Below are 26,705 nucleotides of genomic sequence, written 5' to 3'. Positions count from 1 at the left end.
GACAATGATGTCAGTTATATTGTGTTTGTGAATATGGCCTATAAAAGTCAAATGTATTTATTTATTAGCAGGTATTTCAGTCTGGTCAGTGATGATCTGTGCAGCTCTGTTGGTTTCGGGTTGAAAAATATTTGAAGTCTGACGTTCCTGTAGGAGCCTTAATACCAGAGGGAGTGATGTGGCCTGATGAAGACGTGCGCTGTGCTCATGAAGCCTGATCTCCTGCTGATGTCAATCAGTCGTGTGTTTGTTTTTCTGCCCGACTCTGTGAGCCTCTTCCAGTGTTTTCCTCACGTCGTCCATGTTGGCGAGTGTTTGTGTCATGTGAGAGTAATGACAGTTTCACAGAGGATCCGTAGCCAACCGAGGTGGGAACTATTAACCGCAGCACAGTGCTGTGTGTGTGTGTTTACCCTTCAGTTCACTGCTGAGAGAAAATTAATGCGTGAATGATCATTTATATATCACTTCTTCAGGGGTTTAGCTAACTGAAGAAATCTGTGCAGTCATGTCGTCCTAGGTTTGTTCATGTGATGTTATAACATTGAGGTGGATTATCCTATAGCTTCTTTCTAGCAAAACCAGCTCACAGACTTAACTCTCTCTTTCCTCCTCAGACACATTCTCTCATTGCAATTATTCTAAAGGTTATATATATTTATTTATTTTTACTTAAAAAATCCAACATATCTGCAGCAGCTATAAGGCTTAAATCAAAATATAGGAGTGAGGAGCTTTAAAGAGGTTCATGATGCAATAATCAAAAACTTTTAAAGATAAGGTTGATAAATTGTTTCTGAAACACTATTTCTCTTATTTGTTAAAATCCTCTCCATGTCTCAATAGCCATCAAAAAATAAAGTTGTCTGGAAAAAAATGAAAAAAGCTGATTTGGCCCTTGCAGGACTGTAATCATTTAATTTGTTAGGGCCGGGAAATTAACCGCGAATGTATCAAAACCGACATTGTTAATCTCTAACCGACTTAATCTTGCTCATGTCAGTTAATTTGGTTAATACTTTCCCCAATGCGTTTCCTCTAGGTCCATTTTCCAATGGCGACCCGGGTACCTTGTGCTGTGTAGAACAGGTACAGGACTTGAGAGTTTATTTTCTGTTTCTTTGATAAACTCTTGAGTTGAGACACGTATTTAAACACACTGAAAAAAGTGTCCAACATTTAGTGCGCATGCAGTTCACCTGCAACACACAACTGGATTGAAGTCATATCGTCGAGGCCTAATAATAACCATGTGTATTATCTAGGTTCATCAGGATGAGGTTAGGTGTTTTTCTTACATGATTCATACTTCGATGAATCGATGTCAACAAGCTGACCTCCTCCCAGAGCTCTCTCCCCTGGTCGGCTTCTAGCAGTTGTGGGTCAGTGCACGTTTATGTGTTATTGGAGCATAACTTTGACGAGTGGGTCGATGGGCGGGGGTATGATGTATCGATTGCATTTTTTCAAAGCGTCGCCTGCTTTTGCATTTCCAAGATTACCAATGCTTCCTTCAAATCTTCTCTGTATTGAAAATAGGACAAAACTGCTGGTGATGACATCAATAGGTAACTCTTCTATTGGTTTGGAAAACTTTAATTATTAAAAAAAAATGAGACTGTTTTATCTGCGAGCAGTCATCCTCCAAACAGAAGGTTGGCAGTTCAAATCTCAGCCCATGCTGGAGTGTCCTTGGGCAAGATGCTGAACCCTGATAGATGTTGAATGCACTAGTTGTAAGTCACTTTGGATAAGAGCCTCAGCTAAATGAGATGTAATTTAATGTTATCTGTTGTAATGATTTGTGTTTAATGTCACCCAGCTATTCCAAAACCCTAAACCCTCTTGACAAAATATTACATTTTCATAATTTCCCTACAGACCTAAGGAAAGGAGTTGTTAACACTGGATACTAGTTAATTGTACATAATTGTAGATAATTGTACATTTTTTAATTTACACCGCTATAAAGCAAATTAGAATATTACTCAGTAGTGCCGCCCAGACTCGACAGTCGTTTTATGAAACCAGATTTAAAAGTACAAGATAGAAGCTGCACCAAGCAAACACACCTATAGATATAAGTTTTCTCCTTATTCGTCTGTTTACTAAAAAAATCAAGATTAATGACTTATTCTCTGAAAAATTTGAAAAAAATCACAACTTGCAAGAAAGTGATTTTAAATCCTTGTGTTTGGTTGAAATCCAGTAACTTTTGTGGGATCCTGCTGACAAACAAACAAACAAACGGACAAAACCTCCTCGGTGGAGTTTATATAATAGAGATGTTTGCATAAAATATAGTTAATTAATAATTATGTGAATTATATCAGATTTATCCAGTTTTTCTGAATCTGATTATTCAGAAAAAGTTTTTGCCTTGTTCTATTTGACAGGAAAGCTTCTTTCACATCAACAGAGCTTCATTGGGTCTGATCACGATGCTGAGTGAACTGTGGGAACTATTTTCCTGACGATGATGCAATAACAGTGATTAGAATTTTAAAACTTCATTGAAAGTTGGTTCAGAGGCTGAAATCACCTTCTCATGGTTTAATTGCCTGGTCTCCATAAAGATCACACTGCTCACATGTTGGATGATTTTCCAGGATAGTTGTTTAATGCCATCATGTGTCCGTCCTAACACGTTTATATCATGTCCTCAGCCACATGTCTGGCTTAAGCATAACCTTGATCTTCACCCTAACCTTTGGTTGGTTTTACTAACACTGCTGTTTGAAACAAATCATTTCAGAAATATTTGCACTGAAAGTCAGAATTACGCCTAACTGATCGCCCAGAGATTCAGGGCTGAGCAGCTCTAAATCTTTTCCCTCCCTCTGTGTTTCTTGCTCAGGTCTGGATCCGTCTCAGCGGCAGGGAGTGGAGGGGTTGATCTCTGCAGCTCCGTGTCGCCTTGACCATGCCGCCCTGTTCAGCATTTTACAGAAACACACTCTGCAGCACCGCATGAACGACTCCTTCTCATGCCTGGTACGTTAACACAAACACATCATCTGCACAACCTCAGTTTCGTTGATTCTTCACTGCACCGCCCCAGGAATCAGCTGATGATTGATGGAGATCAGTTTAATGTTAGAGTTGATTGTTTGGTTCAGACCATAATCATAATATTCCTTTTTCTTCTTTGAAACTTTTATTTTAAAAAAAAAAAAAGAAGAAGAAAATTCTCACTAAAATCATGACTCATCAAAACAAACAGTGTTTATTTAGCATTTTGTTCGGCCTGATTCTCTTGTCTTTAACAGAAGAACCTTGAAATGTAAAAGTTATAAAAATGAATTCTGAGTAACAGGAAGCAGCTTCTAGAGAGGAAGTGGAAAATGTTACCAAATGGCATATGGCAGTCAAATAGGGACTAGTTGATTGAAAAAAGTAATAGAATGGGCAAAAATATATTTTTAGAAGAACAGTGGATTTCTCTGTGTTGGTCAGATGAAACAAGTACTTTGGAGACATAACTCAGGGAAATAATCCCCAAAAAATAAAAAGCATTATAGTTGCCCTTTAAGTTCAGGTTACCGTTTTAATTCAAACGTTGAGCCTTCGGTATAAGGTGATCAGTGTGAGAACTTTCCGTCTTTAACCCGAAGAAACATCATGTTGAGAAAATAGGCAGTTCCAGCAACGAAGAAAGTTGCTCCTAGCAGAGAGGGACACAGCATCTCTCTCTCTCTCTCTCTCTCTCTCTCTCTCTCTCTCTCTCTCTCTCTCTCTCTCTCTCTCTCTCTCTCTCTCTCTCTCTCTCTCTCTCTCTCTCTCTCTCTCTCTCTCTCTCTTTCCCTCTTTCCCTCTGGCTGTGTGTAAGCCTGGGGGGCTCTCTCACACTGATTGAGGGGATAAACGCTCTAATCAATACTTTACAAATAGGAACATGACCCGCATGGACAACTGCTGGGCTGGGTCAGTGGAGGTGGGGTGGGTGGGAGGGGAAAAACCTACATTAGTAAAGGGGGGGTGAAATTAGGCCATCTTGATAACCTGTACTATGAAGCTGGTTATCAACTTCCTCAGTTAAATCTGGTTTTCATTCATTCAACCTTTATTGTAACTCGGGAACACATTGAGGTCCAGACCTTATTTACAATGAAGTCGAGTAAAGTAAATAAACAAAACATTCCAAGACGCCAAGAAAACAAATAAGGAACAGTAAAGTTTGCAAAATAGCAAGAACAAATGTAAAAGCTTTAGGAATAAATACAATTTAGTTTAAAACGATCCAATTAAAACAAATTAATCAACTTAAACAAAAACAACTGGAGGTAAAAAAGATTAAATTAAAAACAAACATTATCATTAGGATAAACAAGAGTTGAGTTCTGAATTGTTCTGTGTGTTAGTCCATGTTTCAGGGATTTCAGTGATCCAGTCATCAGAGCATTTTCAATGAAGAACATTTGTTAATTATAGGCATCTGTATATTTATAAATACAGATAGCTGCAGGTCAATTATGATATAATTACATATAATTTGGTTACACTTAAAAGTGATAAAAAACAAGATAATATATAAACAATGTGATCGCATGACTAAAATAGAAAGAGAAGACTATATTTCTCTGTTTATATAAACTTTAACTATAATGAAAGCTTAAGTCACGTCGGACTGTTTCTGCTGCTACGAGTCCGAGAGATGTTTCATGTGTGATGAGCTCAATTAGGACCAATGTTATTTATAATCATGGATATATTGAACAGTGGTGTGAATCCTGTTTATAATAAAAGACATGATACGTTGTAGTTTTTATTTTTCATGTTGTTTCTTAGCTGTACTGATAATAAGGAAATAAAACACTGTCAGGAATAATGTCACATTCAAAGATTATTTGTTGAAAGTCTGGAAACAGCTACATGATTCCAACCATCTTTTAAAAATATCTACTGATATTAATTATTTCTCACTTTACTTTATCCCGTTGTCCTTGTCAGGATGCTGGGGATCGATGCCTCTGATTGGGTTGTAGTTCTTGTTTTGACAAGAACTGAAATGTGGCTCAGACGTTCCCCCTTTACAAGGTTGCAAGAGGAAGCTATTCGGTTATTTTTGTGTTTCAGTGTGTGTTTGTATGCCAGTACTTAATCTTTTCACATGCGATCAGGGTTTTCGTTCTTTATCTGAATGTCTGAAGTGCAAGTAAATCCACATTGGAGCATTTGGAAGAACTAGTGGAACTTTTCTCTGGCTCGTTTCTTGTCCAGCTCTAATAACAAATACGTAGCTCCACATGTGTCTCAGTCATGAACAATCTATGCAAGAGACTAAATTAAATCACAAATAAATATCCTGGAGATGGCTCAGGGCCGCCAGGTTCACTTCGAGCTTCCTGGTTTCACTGCGTGAACTACAGGGGACGGTGATATAAAGCCATTAAATGGATAAAAACAGGACTATTTCATGCTGACAGGACAGCTCGTTCTAAGGACACTAAAGATGGGAGTTAATGCTTATTGACAACTTAACATCTTAGCTGATGTAAATTTGTATTTGTAGTCAAACAACATCCACTGGGGTGGTTTGTTTTATGTGTTTCATATGGTTTATGAAACCACCTTTATGAACCATACCATATGGTTTATTGGTAATTTACTCTGCTCCCAATATTTTCCTAAACCACAATATATTCTTGACTGAAATCAATGAACCTTAAACTCTAAACTTTATTCAGTTTTTCTGATCTCTTTTTTTTCTGTTTTCTGGTCAGCCATCATTGCAGTTAATTTTTGTAGAGTCTAGTCTACATCCTGAATGACTTGTGTATCACTATGTAAACTGGTGGTTCATAAATGGGCTAAAGGACGTGAAAGCACCTGTGCTTCACAGGAAGAATAGACATTGTTCTCGCAATCTATCAAATATTTTCATTAGCTAAATTCATTCGAAGTTGAAGTGCTCGTCGTTGTTCGGAGCTGAAAGTGTCCTTCTCTAACTGAATGAAGACTCTAAAAGTCTAAGGCAGATCTGGAGGAGTCGGCTCATCCTGACATGTGTTGTGTTCAGGTCTTTTTAAAAGCAGCAGAATGAGGAGATGTTCACCAGAGTGACATCTGTGCTTCTTTCATTTCTCTACCTGCCTCACCAGGACGCCTCCCAGCTCTGCAATTAGACCGAGCCATTCACCCTGCCCCTCCAGCTCCTCACTCCTCAGCCTTTTGTTAAAACTCACGGGCTTTGTGTTCCAACCTGAGCCTCTTTTCACGAGCACTCTGAGAAAAAGCCAGTGCCTCTACGTGGGGGGGACATCTGTTGAGATCGGGTTTGGATTCATGTCATAGATGGGGGTCATATTTTATTCACAGAGTTGAACCCAACAACAACAACAGTAATTATGCAGAACTTGGGTTTGGATCTGGGGCCCAGGGTCCTCCTCACTGGATCAACGTAGTTCTCACTGGCCACTGAGGTCCAGCTACAATGAGTTTCTTCAAAACTATTTTTGTTTTCATTAACTAAATTAAGAATATCATAGTATCACTACAACCACACGATAAACTGGGAAAATTAAGAACTCATCAATTAAACAAACATGTTGGTCCTTGGCTGAAATCATTAAAAAAGTTGTTATTATTATTATTATTATTATTATTATTATTATTATTATTATTATTATTATTATTATTATTATTATTATTATTATTATTATTATTATTATTATTATTATTATTATTATTATTATTACCAAAACTAACTATTATTATTTGTAATAATAATATGAGTGGTATTTCCCAATTATAAGCTTGTAAACCATCTTAATGATTTTGGAACTTTCAGATACAAAAACTACCTAGCATTGCTTTGTTTAAATTCAGGAAAAATCTAAATTTGTTGTCATTGTCTCATATCGTCTATAGCATGGTTTCCAACACTAACTATTCAGACCCAATAATCCATGATGTTATAGTTGCATCCATCACATGTAAATACCCCACACCATATGTCTGTCCATCATGTTATTCACGTTTTCCCATAATCAGCCTGACATGTGATGTCCTCCGAACACTTGGATCTCCAGTAAAGATCTTAGACAAAGTTGTAAAACAGATCAACCAATAGACCTGAATAAAGGGAGATAAAAGACAAACATGCACGCAAATGTCTTTTGAGGCACACGAGGAACTCCTTCTTGATCTTCACCATCAACAAATGCCGAGTTCACCATAGCAGTCTGTCATCGTCCCAAGAGCCACCCCCCACCTCCCCTAAACATCCGGCTGGTGAAGCAGACGTAACAGGGTCATGGGATCGTAGCGAACAAGTACTCAACATCACAATATTGACCTCTCCTCATCATCTTTTAAACTGACCCAACTCCTACCCACTTTGGTTTGCCGTCAACCTCAAGTCTTGAAGCCATTCAACATTTTTATTTCATACTTTTTTAAGGACCAAGACACAGGTGTTCTCTCCTTCAGTCTGTCCAGTCTAATCGTCCTGCTGTCAAATTAACTTCCTGTGGAGCCCTACCATTATGCACTCTAAATATAATTTCTCCAATGTATGCTCGGCCCAGCTCCAATTAGAGGAATCTGCAGAAGAAGAAGAGAGAGGCTGCAGATTGCATTGAACTGCTGACCTCAAAGACAACTAACAAATGGCAAAAAATGGACAGATTTACCGATATTAGTGTTTTCCATCTATTTGTGATTAATGCAGTGACGTTTTGAGCCATCCTGGTGGCTCTTGGGAGGTAGAGTGGGTTGTCCTCTAATCAGAAGGTCAGTGTTTGGATCCTTGAAAGTATATTTTATCATATGTGGGGAGGGGGGGGATTGAAACAATGACATGTCACCTAAGACGTTTTTTTTATGGTTGAAGAGAAGCTAAAACGTACGGTCCACTTTATTTTAGATCACTATTCCCCACAACTTTCAAACAAGGCATTTTAGAAACACTGCACTGTATAGGTGATGTGTTTTTTTTTCTTTCAAATAACAAGATTCAGTAATTCAACAAGAAACACTATTCAAAGACATCCAAACATTCTTTTTTGTGTTCAGAGCAAGAGGCTGTTAAACCAAATTACAAGGCAATAGATTTAAATAAAGAACATTTTAATCTGTATCATGCCAAATGTTCCAAATGGCCTACATTTCAAGTGGCAAGTGATTTAAGATGCTGTGAAGTATCACTACCTTCATAATCTGAATTTAGCCCCCCCCCCCAGGCTCTGATGTCTGCTCTCAAAATGAAAACCACCTTCCCATGAGATCAGCCGATTCAGAGTTTGTCACTTTTGAGCTGTGAACCTCAGTATCGACTGAACTGAATTTTGAGCTGTCTAAACAACCACTCTTATCGTTATTTTTTCATTATCTTCAGGATTACCTAGCCTGAAAATAGAGCAGCACTGTGTGTATCAAATGGACTCAAATGGCAGACTTGCAACTCTCTGACTGTGAGGGTCACAAGAATTGTTTTGGACCAAAAATTTGTTTTGAGTGCCAAAAAAAAACAGTCTGAGAACCATCAAGAAAAAACATGAAGAATTCTCCGCCTCTCTGGGTCAGCCGTCTGAAGTCAGATGGCGAGTGGCGAGCTGAGGGGTTTGTCTTTCCAAGAACCACATCCCGCTCTCACTTTTACTGGGTTGTGTCATTTCTGGAATGGAGGCGTGTACACACAGACGTGCGGCCACGGCAGACAGAGCTAACGAGGCAGTCGGCTTGTTAGCCGCTAATTGAGCGGTCAGCGCCAAGACTGGAGTTCGCCATCTGTTTGTCACAGAGGAACATCTTGTCGCTTCACGCCCGTCAGCAGGCCCCTTTCTCTCTGTGTGGTGTGATATTAATAGCTCAAGCTCTCAGACGGAGAAAAAAAATTATGAAAGACTCGAAACGACAAACAAAATTAAGACTGTGAGGAAGGAGAAGAGGGGGGGACACTAAAAGGCCTGCAGAGGAGGACTCTGCCAGGTCCAGTTAACCCCGACAGGCAGCATGTCAGCTCCAGTCTTTCTTTATTAAATCCTGGAAACAATACTGTCTAGTCTTGAGTCCTTAAATGATCTGCAATATCATTCAACCTTTTAGATTTTAATCTCTGATGTTATTCTGAAGACGCATTAAACCCATTGACTATTAAAGTCATTTTCTCACTTGTCCCATTATGATGTCTGTCAACAGTTGCATCTTATTCATCAACCGAAAAGCATAAAGCCACAAATGACAGTCTGAACGACAATGGCACTCATACACTGCATACCTAGGCCAAGGCCCACATTTTTTGAAATTGTGACAATTTTTTACAAAGGGACAAGGGAATAAATACAATACAATTCCTTTCAAATGAATTAATCTGTAAATTCCTATTTTAATGAATCTGCTGTCATTTAATATAGGAACTGTCTTTCATACAGCCGCTCATCTGATACAAAAACAAGCTCTGAAGGTAAACTGAAACTCGTTCTGTGCAGCACGTCTTCTCTCCTGGGTCACTTACTGCAGAGCAGAGCGCCATAACTGTAAGGACTGGAGGAAGTGTGTGTGTGTGTGTGTGTGTGTGTGTGTGTGTGTGTGTGTGTGTGTGTGTGTGTGTGTGTGTGTGTGTGTGTGTGTGTGTGTGTGTGTGTGTGTGTGTGTGTGTGTGTGTGTGTGTGTGTGTGTGTGTGTGTGTGTGTGTGTGTGTGTGTGTCGTCAGCTCGGTGGAGGTGCTAATTTGTTAACATTCCTTCCGTGACGAATCTTAATTAGCGATGTAACTTTCCTGCCTAATTTAGTGATTACGTGCAGGATGAATGAACTAATGAACACCTCAGCGTGTTCCCGTCGTTCCACACCTCTCTGCTTCTTCTCTCGTCTCTTTTTACTGTAGTAGAGAATGAATACTTGGAGGGTTAACCTTTACACTTCTCTGTTTAATTGTGCTAAAGAAGTATTGAAGATTTGTATTGAGTCTGTAAAGCCAATAGGTGACCAGTGTTGGTTTTTGTCTGCGCACGGCTCCCATGGCAACAGGATGTTATGAAGGAATCGTTTTTGTAATTTTTCTGGACAGTCTGTTAGTAGAGTTCATAACAAACTGCTGTTCACATCTATCAGAGAGTATAGCTGTGCTTTTGTCACATTTACCCATACTCCAATTAAATGGCTACTGTCAAAAAGTCAGATATAGGCTGTGTCCAAAATCACTCACTTATCACTTTAGTAAATAATATAGTAAATTTCTATCAACCTTCTGTGATTCATGTTTACCTTTTTTTTTTTAACAACACATTTAGGTTTCAGTTATACTCAAGGGCGTAGGATTATATAGGGACGGTAGGGTCCCGACCCTACCAAAATCCAGCCTCTACTGTGTAGTCCCTACCAATAATACACCCGCTGTCCGTATTGTTTAGTCAATAATTATAGTACACAAAGGGTTAAAAATCAGTCTCTGCTAGAAGTCCCGCCTCTAAACAACTATCGCGCTTTGATTGGCTGTAGCGGTTTCCCGCAAACCTATATTCAACCTGATTGGCCGTCCCCGCTGTCACTCCATCTGCTTGTTAAAAAAAAAAAAAGCTACCGGCAACTTGCTAGTCCCAGACAGGAGGAGCAACAGGACGCCTCAGTGCATAGCTAATATCTGCATCTGCGAGTGTAAGTTCTGCCTTCGGTCACGTCAGCGAGACGGATTTTAATATCAGTGATGTCATTTGCAGTAACACTTATATTTGTGTGTGTTTTATGCTTGTGCGTGCGCGCGCTGTGCGTGCATGTGTGCGCGTGTGTGTGTGTGTGTGTGTGTGTGTAGGATGTCGAAGAAACGAAAACTGGACATAAGAGACTTCTTTAGAAGTCAACGTGTAAGTTAATTAAAAGGTTATATATTTTAGAGCCATAACAATACTGATATTGATTATTAGTCAGCATAGGCTATAATGCCAAAGAGATCCGCATTTTAAGGTATAGGCCTACCATTATTTTCATGTTTTATTTGTGTGGAAAGGGAGCAATGGTTTAAAAAACATTTTTGGGGATAAATAAACATTAATTAAATTTAATAACCTTTATTTTCCTTCAAGGTTTCCCTCTCATTTACAGTAACAACAAGCACATTGCAGATGCTCACGTGATTTTATACATATATATTTTGGGGGAATAAAACATAATAATTGTGTGAACATTTTGTTCACACAATGTTTGATCAGGTTGAGTCCCTTATCAGGCTGCTTTTAGTCATACCAGTTGCATCAGCTGAGGCTGAAAGAAGTTTCAGTGCTCTCAGGAGGCTTAAAACATGGCTGAGAACCACCATGACTCAAGTCAGATTGAACAATCTTGCAGTGTGCCATGTCCATCAGGAGACACTGGACAACATTGACCTTAAAGAAATCTATCAGCAGTTCATTTCTGTTACAGAAAGACGTAGGCATGTGTTTGGTTCTTTCAAATAGGAAGAGCACAATGGACACTAATCTGTGTATATGTTAGTATTAGCGATTCCTGGCTGATGACCCTGCAGCTGGCTCATGGGCACTGGAGGAAGAAATGCCCAGCAGGAAATTATACTGACCTGTACATTTAGTGATACACCTGTTGTTGTATTATTTCAAAAATATTTATTTACAATGTTGTGGATGTTGTTTACAGTTGCACCAGAGTAAAGTTGAAAACTCTTCTAAGTTGACTCATTTTCTTTCATTAGTTGCTTTAACCTATAACATTACAGAATGCATATTCTCTTTTGATATTCAGATATGCATTATAAACATGTTAATTAAGCCGATTTATTGATTTTTTTTTTTTCAATTATCATTGCGAATACAAAAAAAACCTATCAACTTTAGGAAGCACTTTCATATCCCACGGACCCCACCAATGTCCAAATCAAACCTACTCCCTTGGTTATACTTCAAAAAATCAGAGCCTGAGGTATTCAGTAAAGTTCAAATTTGTGATGTGAAACAAAATGCTAAATTCGATGCTATGTTGACAAAAAAGTGAGCTATACAATGTTTGATAACTCTAAAATAATAAAAGACTGGGAGGAAAATCAGATTGTACATGTTAAAATATAAGTGTGAGCATCTGGGAGCCTAATTAAATAGCATCGTCAGATTTAGACTTCTCTCTATTAGTCGTATCCTTGTTCTAAACCAACAACTAAAGCTTTTATGTTTTGTTACTGCCTGGCACTGATAGTGTTTTTTTTTAATTTTTCTGTCTTCAGGGTTGGTTCAGTCCTGGTCAGGTGTTCGTCCTGGATGAGTACTGTGCACGGTACGGCGTCCGAGGCTGCCACCGCCACCTGAGCTACCTGAAGGGTCTGATGGATTATTCAGAGAACAACGCATTGGTCGACCCCACGCTGCTGCATTACAGCTACGCCTTCTGCGTCTCCCACGTGCACGGAAACAGGTACTTCTGCCATCCCTGTCATATTAAAATTAGCCTTAAATATCACACAAGAGACCACGATAACTATTGAAGTTCCCATCAATCACTTCTGGGACCCAGATCTTTAACCTTGCCAGAAACATGGATTGTCCTGTTTTTGGTTTGTTCGTTTTTTGTGGCCAGAGTGGTATCTCATCCCTGTTACTCCTGTACTCCCTCCTGAGCTATCGAGGAAATAAATAGGGACTGAAAAATCATAATAATGATAATAATAAGATGAAGAAGCAGAAGACTGTGCAGAACATCTGTCTTTGTCAATGCATTCAGGCCAAGAAGGCCAACAAAAAAACTGCCATCACACAAACATACACACACACACACTGGCTGACTCCAAACATTCAGACTTCCACACACTATTGTGCAGCCTCAACGCATGGGTGTGTACACTTGCAGAATACTTTTCAAATCCTTATTTCAGCCGACTGCAGATTCACACTTCAATACAATTACCTCTCATGGCAGACATGTTCCCTGTCCTCTTAAAAAGTTGTTGCACTCTTTCTCCTTTTGCACCCGGCAGAACAGAGTCACACTTTCACCTGCTGATTGAGGATTTATTCCTATGAACACAAACAACTGTCTTTGTTTTTACCCTGATCAAACAACTGGAGCTCTCTTTTTTCTTGGGAGGACAGTATCTTTAAGGGCAGCTCAGCTTTGGTAACATCCAGGCCCCCGTTCGTCAGCAGTAAACTCCCCAGATATGAGCAACACAAGTGTCTTTTAGCCACTTGTTGGCATCAGCGCCGCTCCAGCAGTTCAGTTCTCCACTTCACTCCCAGAAGCCCCTGCTTGACTCCTCGGCTGGTAATTACTGATATCTGTGCTTTCTCTCCTTGTCGACTCATTCAGTCAATTAGAAAGCTTAATGATTAGCTTCTCCAGCTAATCGCCAGATATAAATTGGGAGGGATAGCTGGAATTGGCTTTTTGACAGTTGGAACTCTAATTTGAATAATTGATGCCCATTCAGGGGTCCTGGAGCTGCCTGAGTGGGTGTGGATGGAAAAAAAGAGGGTTTTGGATGCCTGGCAGACTAGAAGGTGGAGAAAAAAATGCAAACTTAATTACAGAACTCGAGTTTTCCCTGGAGGGCTGCTCGCCGAGATGAAACTACAGCGGGAGGCGCAGAGGACAAAGAGAGACTGATGAATAGGAGAAAATCTTGACTTATACCTAAAGGCGAAATATTCAGAGTGTATCAGACTGTGCTTTTAAGAAAACTCTGAGTTCTAGAAGAAGGAAAAATGTCAGACCTTTGTGGAGATGTAAATACTTCTCTGATATGTGAAAGCCTCCCACACGCGGAGGTCAGCTCATCACGGTTTGCTGCAGAGATGTTTAACCCTTCTGACATAACAACATTCACTCTATATCGACAGTTTTTATTCAACCTTTCCCACCAATTTGGCAAAAAAAATTCTGCAGCATCTTTACAAGTTAAACAAATCACAGTACAATCAAAAAATGTGTGTGATGAAATATTTTACTTTGATGCTATAAGCCTTTCTTATTTTTATTTTGTGTTATTTTTGGTCAGTGGGATTATTCATATATTCACTATACTGGAGCTGCAGTAGATTGTTTCGAGCCGCAGCAACAGAGCAGGACCGTGACCTTGTTTCACTTCATCTGTAAGAGCTGTGTGGAAATACAGGTTACGTCTCCTTTAATAACAGCAGCTGACGTGACACTAATATTACAAAAGTGTATTAAACAGCATTTGGACATGAGACACTGCGATGAAGTTTTGAATCGGACAAAAAAATGTTTGCTGCTGCTTGATTTGATGGAACATACAAACCTATACAGGTGAAGGAAGTGCAACACTTGGACTTTGTCTTGTTTTTCTCCGAGTGTTGATGAGAAGGGTGTGTGTGAACTGAGATCGGGGTTAAAGGAGCATTAGCGGAGCTGGGAGGGATGGGTGCTCGTCTCCCTCTCACCTGTCATGTCAGATCTTCTCCTCTGTGGGTCGTCCACGCCCGACCAACATGGGATGTGACAGAAGCTTTTACCTCCCCCAACCATTCACACAACAGAACTCCATCTCCAGAGAGGTGATGGGGGAAGACGGAGGTGGCACACATGATCACCTGCCACTTAGACTCATCTCCTCTCCACACCTCTTAAGGTGAAGTGGCGTCCACACCCGGTACCCTGGCACACCGCTCCGCGAGCACCGCTCATATCGACTCTCGTCAACTGACATCAGAACCAAACAGCCGCGGGCTGATATGGTGCTCACCGTTTACACTTGAGCCACATCGAGTGTAAACACCCTAACCTGAGCCTACAGACCCCTCCTCCTCCTCGCCCCCCCTGCCTCCACCCTGGAGCTGTGCTGACAGCAGCCGTGCCTCCAACGTGCTCGCTTCATTTAGCGGCAACAATGTGTCTGAGGCCCGACAAGCTGTCGCATCGCTCCCCACTCCTCTGTGTGAGTCCAAGCATGAACAAACATCTGACTCGATTTAATGGCACAGTACGGAGAGCTACCAAACCAAACAGCTCACTGTGTCTCTATGAGCTCAGAGCGCTTTATACGTGTGGCATTCTGCCAACGTCTTCCTTGTCCCATTAGTTTCCTGTCATAATTTGATTTAGAGGAAGTGGAAGGTATGACTTACATTGCAGGAGAACTGAGTTATTAATATTAGTTCTAGTAATACTAGTACTTGCGTACCATGCTGTGAACAGATCAGGTCCAGTTTACATCCAGGACATGGTCAAACATTACACCCCAGCACGTTCACTCCGCTCTGCTTCGGCTAATCGGCTCGTTGCTCCTTCACTGTGAGCTAAACACTCATCAAAATCACGACTGTTTTCTGTCCTGGCTCCTAAATGGTGGAATGAGCTCCCAATTGACATGCGTACGTCTGAAAGTTTACACATCTTCCGCAGAAAACTTAAAACACACCTCTTCCGACTGTACCTTGAATAAAAAAAAACTAAAAAAAAAAACTAACCACTTTTGAAACTAACACTTTGGTAGCACTAAAATGGCACTTACTTATAGCACTTTGTAGTTTTGCTTTATTTTGAAGAAATTGTACTGTCTTGATTCTTGTTGTTCTGGGTTTGTTCCCTCGGGGTTGAATGGACTTATTGTAAGTCGCTTTGGATAAAAGCGTCAGCTAAATGAAATGTAATGTAATGTAATGAAATATATCAACATTTCAGCTTCTTAAACACTGAATTTATTAACATGTTGTTCTTTACCTTTGCCCATAAAAAAGGAGAATTTTCAGCTTTTGTGCTCAAAATATTCATAGAAATGCAGCTGGAAACAAAAAAACATTTGTTGGAAGTGTGTGTTTATCTACTTTTTATTTAGAAAAATAGCACTTGAATTAGCTCGCAATCATCCAGAAGGCATCCTAATGCGGTGGGGAACCCTGCATTTGAATTATAATTTCAATCATTTAAATACTGAGACTCAAAATAAAGTTGCTCAATATCAAAACATATGTTTTCTTTTTTTTTTTTATAATTTATTTTTAAAGAAACAAAGATACAATGAACATACATACATAAAACGAAACAAAACAAACAAAAAGAAAGAAAAACACTTTTTGGTCACCTATACATTTTTACAGATGGTACACTGATGATGATAAATGTCAATTCATATAGTAACAGGTCAGTGATGATCCTGTGGGGTTAAAAACACAATCCATTTTTGCCAATACTGCAGATATTTGTCAAATCGTACTTTCAGTGAAAAAAACATTCTCTCCATATTTTGAATATCAGTTACAGTATCTATCCAGTCAGTCTCTGTTGGAGGTTCAGCCTGTAGCCATTTTCGTGTTACAGCTTTCTTGCTGGCTGCTAATAGTATTTTTAACAAATATTTGTCTTGCACCGGGTGAGCTGCCAAAACATATGTTTTCATTAATCGTTTGAGTCCCTTTCAAAGCAAAAAGTCTGATCCTCATCTGGTTTCTATCCTCTGACATCAATATATGCTGCTTTTATTTGTCTTATATGAGAGTAAACAGAATAACATATTTTGACAATCTGAAGACGTTGAGACGAGGCCGCACCACCATCCTATAAAAAAATGTAATTTTAGAAGTTGTAAGTGCGGTTATTTCAGTTAACATGTGACTTTTCAAACTTGAAGTGACTGTTGATCGTTTTGATTGTTGTAATGCTGAGTCAGGTGTCACCCTGTCAGTGTCAGTGCTGGTAACATAACTTATCCCACAAACCATCACTAACATCACTTGTCCTTGAATTTTAATAACTAGTAATTATTCCTTTCTCAACACTATTTATTATTTCCTTGGCTATGGTTTTTTGATAATGCAAATATGATGGTGATGAAAACATTGTTGTCTTTTCACACTGATGCGTAAAGTAACACGAGCTGCAAAAGTGATCAGTCAGTTTAATGTTCTGTCACTTGGCTGTGAACTGTGCTGCACATGGAAATAAATTAATTGATTGTGGAAGAAGAACAACCTGGATTACTGAACAGCTGCCCTTAACCACGAGGGCTTGGAGCCTCAGGCCATCCATCCATCCTTCTATCCATCTATCCATACATCCATCCACCCATCGACCCACCCATCCAGCCCTCACTGTGATGACAGTTCTAATGTCTTCATTAGTCTGTGAGGGGGCCTAGAGAGCGGGGCCCTTGGCTTCTTCAACATGAAAGCCTTTACAAGTGGACACCCCCCCGAAAGACTGCTATACATTCTCTAGAGATTAGCTGGTGCTTGTTAAATAGGGGCTGTGGGAAATGGAGGGGGGTGCGTGATGAATTGCCAGAATTGAGGAACAACAGGGTTTAGAAGTTGTGCTAACAAGTGCTGTTGTGCAGGGAAAGCTGCCTCTCATTACCGATTTGAATGGAGTAGAGTGGAGCTGAAGAGAGACGCTGATGTTCTCGCACAATACATGACGACTTCCTGTTGTCATCTACATCACACCTCATCTGCAACCTCCACCCCCTAAAAACCAGCCCCTCTGCAGAGTTAAACACTGGTGGTTGACCTGGACACATCAGCAGCAGCAGCACATTTATTTGTATGATGAATAATAAATGATTTTAGTAAGGTTTTATTTAATTTATTTTACTTATAAAAATCGACCATCATTTATAATATTATTTTTACTTTATATTTTATCTTTTTGTAATTTATATAACTGCATATAACATTTAAATGCATTATTGACTTGTGTGTTTTTATCATAAGTCATATGTTGCAGAATTTATATGATTATATATTATATATAATACTGATATTTTATATGCATAATCTTTCAAATTTGTATGTCTCTTTACAATTATTTTTTGTTAAATTGTATGTAATTTTGTTATTTGATCCTGTGTCTTTTTCTTTCAATTTGATGTATAATTGTGTTTGTGTTTATGTGATTAATTGTAAGTTGTTTAAAGTTAATTCAATTAAAAAACAAATTGAATGATATTTAATCAATTTTATTTTATAATATGGATGTATGATTTTAATAAGGTTTTACCATCATCATCATAATTATTATCAATCAATTAAAATCAGGCACATTTTAATGCCACATAAACATTTATTATTCCTGTATTTGAAGTGTCCACATTATTGTAGTTTCTTATTTCACAATGTAATATGTTACAATGTGCCGCTGTTGCGATTTCCTGTTTTCATTGTAAGTGAGGCACTCGTCTGGTTAAATAAAGTTATTATTCTTGTCATCATCATTCACTGGAAGTTAAGCAGCAATGGTTCACTATCCTCGTCTCACCTGCTGCTTGTCCTTTCTCATCACGTTTTTATTATTCAATTCAATATGCTGTAAGGAGCTCGGCGGAGTTGTTGGTAGTCAAGGCGCAGCGGTCAGGGGCTGAACCAGCGAAGGCTTTATAAGAACAACTCATTAACAGACAACCTCCTCGCTTCTTCCCTCAGGCGACTGCGAGTGCCGTTTGGAGAGGCTGCTTTTCTCTTTCAGCTGCATAGAGAAAGCCCAGAAAGTCAAGGCTGGTCGCATTGGGTCCTGATTGCATTTTTTCCCCTTTTTTGCCAGAGTGCCTATTCAGACGAAGGCAAGAAGGGAATGAAAGCTTTACAAACATTAATGAAGCCCTCAGCTAGCAGTTTATTCTTTGTGGTCTCTCCTTCTGCTGGCGGGATGAGTTGTGGAGGAGGAAGTGGAGCCTGAGCAGCTCTCTGTTTGATTGGTTGACTTTGAGGTCAGTGTGGAGAGTTTGGCTGCTCGATCGGTTAGTTTGTAAAAAAAATAAGAACTCAGTCAAACTCAGAGCGAGGAAGAAATTAAAAGAAAAACAGTCTGGGCTGTTTACCAAGTCTTCACATTTGATATTTCCTTTGAGATTCTTCTATGCTAACAGAGGTTTCTTGGTATTTACGGTGATGAAGCACTGATAAAGACAGGTCTTAAATGTGAAAAGCACATCATAGATAGTGTCTGCAAAGTTACTGTTGGATATTTCAGATTCTCATATAATGGAAACAGCCTTAATTTACCTGAAGTGATTAGAGAACCAGACCATTATTTGAAACAATCTAATATCTTGTGTATGATGTCTATTTTATCCTAAATGTATAAAATCTACACAGTTAAATAATAAATACATACTTTTCAAGTTTCACCTGCAGTTTATTTTTTTTAAATTCAACACTTCCTACAATCACAATAAAAACCTTCAAGTGGCTCAGAAGATCTACTAAAAGGTTGGTTTTATTGTTTGCAGTTAAACAAAATGAACAGCAAAGACCAAGACAAAACTAGTGCAGTGCTACTAACAATGTTTACAATGGGATGTTTGCTTGGCCTTTGGTAATGCTGGTTGCAGCTTTCTTTCTGAAACTGGGAAAGTGACCTGCGGTACTTGAGCTGCAGCAAGTTAAGACCTGCTGCTACATAAAGGGCTGTCCACCTGTTTCTTCAAAGTTCAGTGAAGCTCGACTCAGTATGCAGAACGCCCAACTGGAAAACCAGTTGTTGTTGCTGTTGTTGTGATCAACAACACGGAAGTCAAGTCCCAGCCATCGCTGCTGCAGAGCACTGGTCGCCTGTTTATTCAAAGTTTATTGATATTGATCATACCAAATGACCCCGAATTTGACTCTGCACTTCATTGGGCCCTAAGCAATACATACGCCAAGTGTAAGCTGATTAGATGTGAGCCACAGACTGACAGATTTCTGGAATTATAAAATTATTAATGGTCTCATGACACTACATTCACATCGTCATTTGGACACTCAGAAGAGCCAAACTACTTTAGGCCTTGAGCAGGTGATATGTGATAATTTGGTCAAGTTAACTGACTGTGTCTTGATTCTTCTGTCCCTTCAGGCCTGATGGGATGGGGACAGTGACCGCGGAGGAGAAGGATCAGTTTGAGGCCATCAGGAGTCGTCTGATGGCGCTGCTAGAGAACCAGATCACACATTTCAGGTAAGAATCATGAAACATGTCAGGAAGCAGAGACAAAGACGAGTATCCCGGATTTATATACCAGGTTTCATACTAAGATCAAATTCAAGATATTAATTTGTCATATAAATATACTCAGTATCACCACTTGCCGTGTTTATTTCTTCGGGATAATGCTCATTACTGAAACAAAAATAGAACCATTCACGAGTCAGAGGTCATCGAAACCCTAGATAACCTGCAAAATAATCAAAACACATTATTATGAAGAACATAAAAAATTACTGCCCTACACTGGAGGAGTGATGTTAGTTTTTTAAGCTTTGTTTTGCGTCATCTCTTTTTTTATGCTGTGATGTGATATAAATAAAACTTAGCCAAAAACGTGTAAAACTGCTGCTACGCTCCTTTAACTCCATCATAATGAGCCGGGGCAGTCTGGGTATTTTGTAGGCCCATCAGCGGCTCATAATAGCTGCAGGACATGTGTTGACGGCGGCTGATGAGACCTCCGTGCATCTGCGTGCTGCTATTCAGCGCCGCCACCGGCGTGTGAACACATTGTGAGCGTGGTGTGAAAGCAACAGCCCCAAGACCTTGAACAACACTCGTCTGAATGGGCCTGTGCTATTAACTGTCCCGAAGCCTGGCTCTTGAAATCCTTCTCGCCTGAAAGGGGCCCTCCATCTGGCCCAGAGAGGGGAGAAGAGCCAGGTCAGGGCCGAGAGACTGGAGTGAGGGGGTGGGGGGCTCGATCAGCGGGAGTCATTACAAACTCACCTCAACAAGAGGCTAATGCTGCTAAACAATGGCCAGGACAATGCCCGGATTATGCTAATTTGCAGCAGACAAGAGCAGGATTTCCAGAGTTGGTTTGGATTAAAGCTGAGCTCAGGCATTGAAGATTCATATATAGTTATCAGGCCTGACTACAGAATCTGATAATATCATTTAAACATCGTCATTTAATTCATTACCCGTCCTGATGTAGTTTAAATTCCAAACGTGAAGATGATCATGAAACAGAGTCGGCGAATTGTCACAATAATAGCATTTAAATTCAACAGCAAGTTAAGTCTAAGGGAAGAATAATTCTATTCATTTAAAATGAATGTATATTCATAGTATGACTGATAATTCATCTCTCTCCAATATCTTCTTGTAGCTGTCATTTATTTATTGGTTGTTGTGTTGAGGCACTCAGTGCCTGGTGAAGGAAAGATCATGGTCTTGAATATATATTAGAAAAGTTAACTTGAATTTGAAAGCACAGCATGATGACCTTTCTTTTCCACATTTAGCTGAAACCAGTATCTTGAATTGGAGAAACATGTTCCTGCACTGAATATAATCTATAGCTCCAAATATTATAAAACCTCATGTTTTTGCACAGATGACCACAACATCCCAAATCCTGAATCTTTCCCACTGCTGTGCATGGACTGTGGACGGGTGTGCAGTTTATTTGGACAATTTGGTGACTTACAGAGATTCTTGTGATGCACATGTTTGGTGTGATTGCCTGAGATGTGAGGGTATCAAGGCACCTGTGATGTATTTTGGCGGAGATGAAGGCAAAGTGTTGTGCATCCTGTTTGTGAGAAGCTGTGGACAGTGGAGTGGACGGTATTGATGTGAATTCTAGCTTAACATGATGTTTCAGACCTTTGCTTGAGGAAATGTTCTCTTTCTGTACCTCCATGAATTTGAATTGACTCTCTGTTGGTAACAGTTATGTGGGTGCTGGCATGTTTTTTTTGCTGGAGGGTGAGCAGGGTATTGATAAATCTGTTTGTTACATGGAAATCTTATAGCTCAATTATTTAGTAATAAAAGGAAGCTGTAGACCTGATTAGGGCCACACAGTCTTTTTAAGTTTACATCAGCACCTGTCCTAACCAGAGGCTGATGCACTGTTCTCTCTTGTTTCAAGCCAATACCTTAGAAGTAAGACTAATGTGTAAAGATGATACAGACAGATTCTCTTTAGCGTTCCCTGTCAATCTGTTTTCGTGGGCCTGCATTTCAGGAACCTGGTGTGTGGGCAGTACCAGCTGGGTACACCAGCGCCCAGTGTTCCCAGGCTCTACATCTCTGGCTGCTGGAAGCCTCTCTCTCTCTGTCAGCTATCTTCTTGTATTCTACTTTGTTTTCATGCACTAACAACAATTGTACACAGGTCCAACATCCACACTCCATTGATTAATTTGTAGTTTACGTTGGTTTTTTAATATATTTCTTTTTGAGCGCTACATATTTTTCAGGGTCGTATGAGTCAGTTTGTAACATTTGGATTCATTTATCATAGATGTTCATATGTTTTTCTTTCTGTAAGAAGCCTGCTTTCTCCATGGATACACTGGAAACAATATATTGCATTCACCAGAGACTGTTCAGGCCGTTTGAACATAGTCTGCCCTTTAATGGATTTTATTTCCATTCATCATGAACTTTACTATAAAAATTCATTTACAATAAATATGCAGTTTAGAATATGAATAGAACCTTCCGAGTTGTACTTTTAAAACCAGTCATATAACTATGAAGGAACAGTACACCTGTCTGTATGTTTTTGTCCAATAAATGGCTGACCTGTGTGACCGTGTGTCTTTGTTTATTAAGTACTGTTCACTTGTCAATTAGCAACATGAAACCTCTCTGAACCGCCTCGTCTGCGCTCAGATGGAGCTGGAGGTGAGAAAACCTTCTTCATCAGTGTAATTAGATGAAAAGAAGGCAACCATCTGCTGACGCTAACCGATGTCTTTCTGCTGCCTCTTCAATCCTCCTATTCTTCGTTTTCTTCTTTTTTCCATGCGGTTGTCCTTGAGATTGTTTCTTAATGTGACGCCTGCCCATGTTTTGCATCTGCAGGTACTGCTTTCCCTTTGGGCGACCAGATGGGGCCCTGAAGGCAACGCTCTCCCTGCAGGAACGGGTACAAAACACATTTAAATACATGAGCATTTTCATTGTTTGTTCAAACTTCCTCCACGATTTTCTCAGTGTTCGTTGTATCTAGTGCTTATACAGAGCAGAACACTTTACAGCCTGTATTTATCTAGAATCACTCCCATAGCAATCATGAGAGTGAGGCTTAAGAATAATTTATAAATGTTGCTACAGTAGTTTCAGTAAGCACAAGTAGAAGTAATGATGATAGGTTGGAAATAGGTTAACAAGATATTTAGGATATATTTGCAATGATATTAAGCAATGATGTATAAATAGCTGAAGTCAATATGATACTTTCCAATTATTAATGCTGTAAATAAACACTGCCAAGAATTTAATGAGAATTATAGCCATTCCAACTTTTCGACCTGTCACGTAATGTCTTATATTAATGATGATGGTGTAAATTAAAATAGGGATTTTCTAATTTTCATTCAATTACAACATCTGTTCAAGGGGAAATCCACTCTTGACTTGGCATTGAGACATCCAAGGCTCTTTCTAAGTGAGGGAAAAAAATAAGACGAACTAGACGTTTTAAACCGTCCATTATGAGTCCAAGAAATGAAATGATAAATCCGTAGTACTCTTTTAACATATGTAGGCCATCCTTGCAGGTGCGGAAAATGGTTTCTTAAAGTATTGTCAACATTTTTGGAAGCTATTCAGTTACAGTAGCTCTGATATTCTGCCTTTGGCTTCAGCTTTGATGTTACTTTGAGGGGGGACATGACTCAAGTGCTGGAATGATCATTTCAACTGCTGCAGCTCTTAATGCTCTAATCTTCATTGTGTGAACGTGTGTATAGGTGGATGAGACAGACACTATAAAGCACTCTGGAGTTTTTGACGGGTACTTGGCTTTACTTTTCTTTTAGTTCATCGTTTTTAATGTGAGGAGAGATGATGGTTCTCCCATCTGCATCCTGCCCGAGGAAAATCTTCAATTTTCAACTCCCAACTGGTTCTGACTACTGAAGTGCTCCTTAATATAAGCAGTCATTTCAGAAGCTGTGAAAGTCTCTAGTGTCATTTTCAAGCAGTCAATTAATCAAATTTTCTTTGTATAGCCCATATTCGCAAATCACCATTTGTCTCATGGGGCTTTTTACTCAAGAAGCGTCATACTGAGAATCTTTTAACAGTTGGGGGGGTTTTCTTTGCTCTGGTTTCTGTTCCTGATGAACTGTGGTCATTGTTTGTGCTGTTGCAGGTTTTGATGAAGGACATCACTACGCCTGTCCCTCCAGAGGATATGAAGAATCTTGTGCAGAGGTGCCTGGAAAAAGCAGCTCGGATCAATTACAGTCAGCTGATGGAATATGCTCAGATCAAGGGTGAGAGTTTGGAGCTTTGCTGTGAACAGTATGAATGCCAATCCAGTTCTCTCAGTCAATGAATGTTCAGAAGACATGTTACTATTTACCTGTTTTTTGCACATTTTCTATTTGCACTTTAAACTGTTACACTCAGCTGAAGTGCATCGTTCGCAAAGTACTTTCTGCACATTATTGTCCTCATGGCACTTTCTGTTAGTGACCAAATCTTTTTACAATATCCCACTCAGTGTATGGTAGTCATCACAATTCTTTAAAGAAGAAAGACTCTAAGGAATCAAGCTTAAGGGGGCTGGTTTGAGTACAGATCGAGAGACTCGTTTCCGTGTTAGATGATGAAAGTGTCACAGGTCTCTGTTTTATCAACATTGAAGAAAAACATGTAAAATTGGTTCCGATATTGAAAAAATAATTAAAACCTAAATGGTTCATCCTCTGAGGAGCAGGGTCAACAGCATCATCTGCCAGTGACCGATCAGATTTGACCCAGAGATCAATTTACTGTCCAATCAGCAGGGGTTTCTTGGAATTGTAGACATGTTTGAATGTCTGCATGTCAACATGTCAAGCTAACCTGCCGTGTTTTTATTTCCATCCTTCATGTTTCCTGCTGCCTTCAGAGGATTCTCAGGCAGCTCCAGAGAAAAGGCTGGAGGACATGATGAGACTTGGGGAGCTCTGTATAGATGTCCTGCAGCAGAACGATGAACATCACTCCGAGGTATTTCATTTCTACTCTGTTCGTTTCAGCTCTCATTAAAGCACCTGATGGGGACCAACTTTTACTGTATAGTTGTGGTTTTGTTCCCAGAGAGATGTATTAATCTACTAATTCTAGAAATGTCTGTCTGTCTGTCTGCAATAACGATATTATCATCTTTTTTTCTTTTAATTTCACCAAAGAAGCAACATTTCTCTGTAGCAATTTATCTTCAAAGTAAAAGCTCAACATTCATTGTTGCAATGCTGTTTATCAAGCTTTTATTTTTTTAAAGTTATGAACTCGAGTCTGTAGATTGTTGATTATTTAAAATACCTTTGAAATAGCTGACTTGCAATGTATGACAAAATGACTGACTATAAAAAAAGGAATATTTAGTGATCTATATTTTTGTGATGTATGAAATTAACTCATAGTTAATATAGAAGCTGACTTCCTTAACAAAACAAGTCAAAAAAACATTTTACTCTCAAACTTCTCTTCATCTAATTCTTGCTCTCCGTACAAATCATTTTTTAAATTCCTCTGACAGACTTTACATGATCATTTCATGTAGCATCCTTGATCACTTTTTTACTGCACTGTCCATTTGCTTTTGCCTTGGTTGGCAGCATACATGGTAAAGTGGCAGATGACACGGCAAGTGGTGGCGTCGCATTAACGTCGGTGCTGGAGGCTCGATGAAAACAACGCCCACAGACCATATGCATGCAGTGCAAAACTGATCAATCATAGGTGTTGAGACGTGGCGGTTTGATCAGCCCTAAGTGGCAGCGTGGCGCTCAGGCATCTGTTTCAAAGCTAATAATAACACGCTGTACTTTGCGGCTGCCATGGCGACTGGAGGATCTCTGCTCCGAGCTTCAGATGTCTTGTTAACTATATAAATTTGAAGATGAATCACATAAATTGTTTACCCGTTAACTGTCGGCATCAGTCACATGCCCACTGTCTCTGGCTGTCGTAGTTGTTATTGTTTATTTTTTCTCATTGTTTCATTATGAAAATGTCTAAGTGACGAGCTGAGTTTCAGGCAGTTCATGTGCTGTTTTGTTTCACATCCTTATATTTAAAAGTCACTACAAGGCCTTATTCAAGCCAAAAACTATAATACAAAATACATATTCAAGAATGACTGATACAGTTGCATAAGTTTTAATTGTTAAACGTGCGTCTGCTCACCCTGCCTCCCTTCACAACTCAGAAACAATAGGCCTCATTCTCCAACCATTCTTAAGAAGAAATGTATTCTTAAAACCCACTTAAGCAATTTTTACGAAGATTCTGACATCCACCAATATTTACTCTTTTTTATTTTTTTTTATGTCAGAGCAGAATCTACTCACAATGAAGAGCACTCATACGCACACTTGACAACTGAAGTGCTTGAGTAAAATAATAAGTTATTGTGTTTTTACTCTTTATTCTACTGTAATATTTAAATAGGGATCATATTTGATCATTTTTACCTTAAAAAGAGACACAAGTTTTAGAGCAAATTATAATTGTTTTTTGATTTTGAAGAAGACAACACATAAAACTGACACATCCTTTCACCTCAGGAACACATGGCATTCATCAAGATAAGAACACAGGTATGAACAATTCTGTTCATAATTTTAAGTTTTAGGGACATGAATCTGAACTTCTTAAGAACAAATAAAAGACATTTCTTAAGAAGATATTAGTGAATGAGGCTCAATGGATCATGTTAATGTATAGAAGAGATTTGTCTTAAAATGTCATGTTTATTGTCCATTGGAAAGAATCAGCATTCAAATAACTGTATTATTTTGGCACTATTTTGGCACTTTTTAAACAAACTCTCAATGTGCTTCACAAAGCAATAATGCAACAAACCTTATCTCAGCAGTTAC

General features: G+C 39.2%; 1 protein-coding gene across 1 annotated transcript in view; it reads left to right on the top strand.

Annotated features, from left to right (window-relative positions):
- LOC133009352 (calcium-dependent secretion activator 2-like) overlaps positions 1-26,705 on the top strand; it is a 113,822-nt gene that overhangs the window by 40,184 nt on the left and 46,933 nt on the right. Inside the window, exons 10-15 of the mRNA XM_061076835.1 lie at positions 2,858-2,994; positions 12,173-12,360; positions 19,735-19,836; positions 22,690-22,753; positions 23,984-24,107; positions 24,728-24,828. Coding sequence (XP_060932818.1) covers positions 2,858-2,994; positions 12,173-12,360; positions 19,735-19,836; positions 22,690-22,753; positions 23,984-24,107; positions 24,728-24,828 — 716 coding nt within the window. The remainder of the gene's footprint in view (positions 1-2,857; positions 2,995-12,172; positions 12,361-19,734; positions 19,837-22,689; positions 22,754-23,983; positions 24,108-24,727; positions 24,829-26,705) is intronic.

The sequence above is a fragment of the Limanda limanda genome, chromosome 8 (genome assembly GCF_963576545.1).
Source record: "Limanda limanda chromosome 8, fLimLim1.1, whole genome shotgun sequence".
NCBI classification, from domain to species: domain Eukaryota; kingdom Metazoa; phylum Chordata; class Actinopteri; order Pleuronectiformes; family Pleuronectidae; genus Limanda; species Limanda limanda.
This window is presented reverse-complemented; position numbering and strand designations above follow the sequence as displayed.